Source organism: Nematolebias whitei, chromosome 9, assembly GCF_014905685.2.
Source record: "Nematolebias whitei isolate Nwh7 chromosome 9, NemWhi1, whole genome shotgun sequence".
NCBI lineage: Eukaryota > Metazoa > Chordata > Actinopteri > Cyprinodontiformes > Rivulidae > Nematolebias > Nematolebias whitei.
Genome location: NC_056506.1, coordinates 50,055,990 through 50,060,590, shown reverse-complemented (window position 1 = coordinate 50,060,590; position 4,601 = coordinate 50,055,990). Strand labels below are relative to the sequence as shown.

At 46.1% G+C, this 4,601-nt stretch overlaps 1 protein-coding gene across 1 annotated transcript in view; it reads left to right on the top strand.

Moving 5' to 3' along the window:
* The window catches only part of tmem71 (transmembrane protein 71), a 4,236-nt gene extending 781 nt beyond the window's left edge, over positions 1–3,455 (top strand). Inside the window, exons 3-9 of the mRNA XM_037682472.1 lie at positions 212–421; positions 1,389–1,615; positions 1,685–1,873; positions 1,963–2,029; positions 2,784–2,845; positions 2,981–3,030; positions 3,102–3,455. Coding sequence (XP_037538400.1) covers positions 212–421; positions 1,389–1,615; positions 1,685–1,873; positions 1,963–2,029; positions 2,784–2,845; positions 2,981–3,030; positions 3,102–3,125 — 829 coding nt within the window. The 3' untranslated portion in view covers positions 3,126–3,455. The remainder of the gene's footprint in view (positions 1–211; positions 422–1,388; positions 1,616–1,684; positions 1,874–1,962; positions 2,030–2,783; positions 2,846–2,980; positions 3,031–3,101) is intronic.
* Positions 3,456–4,601: the final 1,146 nt, after the last annotated feature.

Genomic DNA, 4,601 nt, shown 5'->3' with positions numbered 1-4,601 from the left:
TTTTTACAGATAAAATGTTTTTGTTTGTTTTTACAGATAAAATGTTTGTTTTTTTTCTGCAGAGAAATTAAAGTAAAACTAAAAATGTTATTTTTTCAATATTTTTCTAAATTGTTTATTTCTGTGTAAAAACAACAAAATGTTTTCATCATGTATGTTGTTGGCGTGTCCCCCATGTTTGAGATGAAACTCCGCCCCTTCTTCCCCGCAGCCTGGACGCCTCCCTCCTCTCCCCCGACTCCTCGTACGTGTGTTACTCCTCGGCGGACGCAGGAGGTGCGTGCTGCTGCCGCCGCTCGCCCCGCCTCCTCACCAACGGCTACTACGACGTGACGGAGGACAGCTTCTCGCTGGACCAGGACGGGAACGTGTCCCTGCTGGGCTGCAGGTCCAACGTGTCCTACAAGGAGAACCTGGTCAGGTGGGACGAGACTTTTCACCTCCCCTCACGTCGTGGCCCGCACAGAACCGGGTCGGTCCTCTCAGCCAATCGGAGCGCGTGCTTCAGCGGCGTGGCGCCGGTTCAGAGCTGAACATTCCTCGGCTGTGAGCTCAGCTGCGTTCAGGGCCCTGCAGTGATGTCATCGGCCTGGTTGCTAGGAGACGGTTTTATTATGGGATGCTGGCTCCACTTCAAACGCCTCAAACTGAGGCCACAGCAGGAACCAAGCAGGCGCATTTTAAAATGTCTCCGTGCAGTTTTCACTTGGACCTCGTGCACGGTTTTTCAAAGTAAGACCGGACCAGACACGACTGCTGGTTGATGATGGTCCGTGGACCGATGAGTTAAAACCAGTTATTTAAAATGGTTTACCAGCTGCTAACTCATTAGGTCCAGGGAGAAGCTCCCACCTGCAGCCTGTCATGATCTCCGCCCTTTGCCACCTGCGGCTCTCGGCCACGCCCACATTTCTGCTGCAGCAGCAGAAGGGTTAACCCTTTGATGTCCTGCTGCGCCGATCGACTTTTGTCTTCAGCTTAAAATTCAAAGTTTGTCACGTCGTAAAAATCGTCATAATCACTAAATATAAGTCTTAAAAGTTATTTTTACTAATGTTAGAACTTCTGTGTTCAGCTGTTTCAGTGTAACTGATCAAGAAGTTCGTTTCTGCTCCGTGCTGCATGAAGCTGCGTGAAGTTGACCCTTGACGTCCTGCTGCGCTTCTCTACAATTTAAATTTAAATTTAAATACTATTACAGTGTTTACATTTATTATTATTGTTTTACGTAACTGAACATTTCCAACCTTCAGTGAATAAATAATCTCAAACTATGAGACCAACCAAACAAAGACGAGCACAGCGCGTGGAGTTTGTTTTAGAGGAAAGTTTAATGAAACCGGACTGAGAACCTGAATTTATCAGAACTTTCGGGTTCTGTTTTTCAGAGTGTTCCGGCGCCGGCGGAGGCCTCGCAGCGCTCTGGTCCGCCTGCTGAGCGGCGTGACGGAGACCTGCCAGTCATGGCTGGACCAGAACGTCTTCAGAGGTGTGTTTGGGACAAGGCAGAACCAGGACCGAGATCTGGACTGGGCTCAGAGCAGCCAGGAGGGCCCGGTTCTGCAGGACGAGTCTTTGTGGTCGGAGCTGGACGACAGTCTCAGCTTCACCTACGGTGGGTGTCCAACCAGGACCAGGTTCTCTGGGTTCACGAGCGCCGGGTCTGACTAGTTTTCTGTTTCAGATCCCACTGAAGCCCCGCCTCCTCCTGACAAAGAAGCCCCGCCCCCAAATACAGTCATCCAGGAGGAGATTTGCTCTGAGATCTGCCAATCAAAGGAGCGGTTCCAGTCGCTGGGCGGGCTCTCTGAAGTCCCGCCCCCTTCACCTTTCTACTCTACCAGCTGCTGTCAGACGTCACCTGAACCGACAGGTGAGCTGCAGAACCACCGGCCGGGAAACCCCAGTGCATGATGGGAAATGTCCCAACAGGTTCTAAAGGTTCTGCTGTGTTTGTTTCAGGATTCACGATGACGGCGCTCCTGCTTCTCGTCTTCACCGTCTTTGTCCTCACAGCTCTGTCCTCACGGTGAGACTTTATTCAGTTTTAGGTTTTCTACAAACTGTTTTTAGTTTTACTGTCAGGAAATCAACATCTGGCGGCGCCACGACAGATGTTTGGGAACTTGAGGAGCATCTTTTTCAACACATCAGTTGTGAAACGTTCAGAACAAACTTCGGTCTATCCTGATGCATGCTCAATAATCCAGGTAGAACTTCGGTCTACATCAGATTCACTTTTAGGATCAACCTGATTCAAGATGGCCGCCACGGCTAAGTAACAAACACTGAAATATCTGAATCCGTCCATCATCTGGTTCTGGACTCAGGTCTCGGGGCAGCAGCTTGAGCAGGAGGTCCAGACCTCTCTCCACAGCCTACTGGAGGACTCTCCAGACCAGCAGGCCCACAGTCCCTCAGCAGGTCTGGGTCTTCTTCTCCCTGAGGACCTCCAGGGTCCATCTGTATCAGATGGACCCTGGAGGTCCTCAACTGGCTCCTCCTTGCAGCTCAGCTGCCTTTTCACCTCAGCGGACCGGCGCAGCTTCCTCAACACTGCAGAAGCTGCACGATCCATCTGTGGATCTGTGAAAATAAAAGCGCTGAACCTGTTAGTTTCACAGATCTTGATCTTTGGTGAGCTCCTGTCTGGATCTTCGTTCAAAGGTTCCGTGGCGAAGACGGTGGGCGGGCGGTTTGGCGGGCGACGTGCATTCCTTAAAGGACGTGTTTTTATTTCTCTCCAGATCTGAACGTCTTGTGTTTTTGTCTTCGTCCTGCAGGAGCTGGTGGTGGAGCGCCGCCGTGACGTCAGCTGCCCTCCTGACCGCCGCAGCGTTCATGAGTGAGTCTGAAACCTGCTGCGACACGAGCCGCCTAACCACCGCGCCGCTCGATTACATCATCGCTTTTAAACGAGTGTTTCCACTCGGCTCCAAAACGAGCGACGTTTTGATCTTTAACGTTTCTGTTGTTTCAGTTCTGACCAAGTCCGGCCCGATGGGAGCGTGGAGGCGAGCCAAGACGGAGGTGAGTCAGAACCCGAGCCCGGCTCGTCGTCTTCGCCCTGCAGGAAAACTAACGGGCCGCTTCCGTTTCAGGACATCACGTCGAGGAACGAGTAACCGGACCGTGAGCGGTGCCGGAGGTCCGACGGGGATCAGCAGAAACTTTGTAAATGTTTTATTCTGTTTCTGAGCTCGAGGCGCCTAAAAGCTAAAAAATCACTTTTTAAACTAAACTTTTTTAACATTTACATAATCAAAGATGAAAAGTGGGAACTTTTACGTTTAACAAGTTTAATAATGTTTTAATAAGTTTAATAAGAAACTGTTTTTAAAACTGCAGCTTCAACGTGTGATAAACTGTCGGCATCAGAGCTGATTAATAATCAATAATTATTAATAAACAAACTTTAAACAGATGTGAATTAATGTGACACAAGTGTAAATATTTATAAAAATAAAGCTTTAATAAATTTAAATTGTGAGGTTTTAACCTCACAAGCTTTTATTTTGAAATGTTTAGTTTCTAACTCTTTGATGTTTTGAGCCTCCAGGCGACGATGATCCAATCAATACGTTTGAATTGTTTGATAAACGTGTTCAAGAGGAATAAATGTTGAAAGAATCACAAACTGCGTTTTTTAAACTTTTACGTTTGAGGCCAAAACCTGGAACAAGATTCTGACCCGGGCTTTGGTTCTGGGTCCAGTTTGTTGTAAAAACCTTCAACTGTTCCGATCGTCTGCAGGAAAACGCTGATCAGGCTGAATTAAAGATTTAAAGTTTGGATCAGCTGCGGCACGTCGGCAAGGAACGAGTGAAATCTGAATGTCTGCTTTAATGAAAGCTGCACTTATTATTAATATCATTAATATTATTATTATTATTACTTATTAATATTATTACTTATTAATATTATTACTTATTATGAACCTTTCTGTATTAACCATGAAATTATTCTGGAACGTTTCTAACACACACGTCTGCAGATTAAATGTTTTTCAGTAGCTCTGAAACAAAACGTAGCTGTTTTTATTTTCACCTGTAAACTGTTTGAACGGCACTTTTTTTAAATTCTGTTTCTTTGACGTGACGATCCGACAGGTGAGCAGGACGGGACAGAAGCACTCCAGTTAAGAACGTGTGAAAAACATTTAGGATAAAACGAGACTTGGGTTTTATTTGATTGCATCAGTTTGGGGCAGCACGGTGGCGCTGCGTTTAGGATTGAATGTTTTCTGCCTCCTGTCAGATCAACGCTTTGTTTACAAATAAACTGTTGTTATACAAACACTTTGTTTTTTTTCTTCTAAGAATAATTTCCAGGTTTTGTCGTGGATCTCCTGCAGGTTTTTGTGTTTAAAGTCATTAAGTTTCTGCTCGTCTTCAGTCCAGCTGATTTTAAAACAAAATAAATCCGTCAGAATAACCCAATTTTATTTTTACTTCCTCTAGAACAAAATCAAAATGACACCACAGCTGCTTTAAAACCGACTTTAGTTTAAATCTGGTCACCTCTGCTACGGCTGAAGAAATAATCCAGGAGGCGCAAACAGGAAGTAAAATTAACCAGGTGAACGTTACAACAGGAAGTAA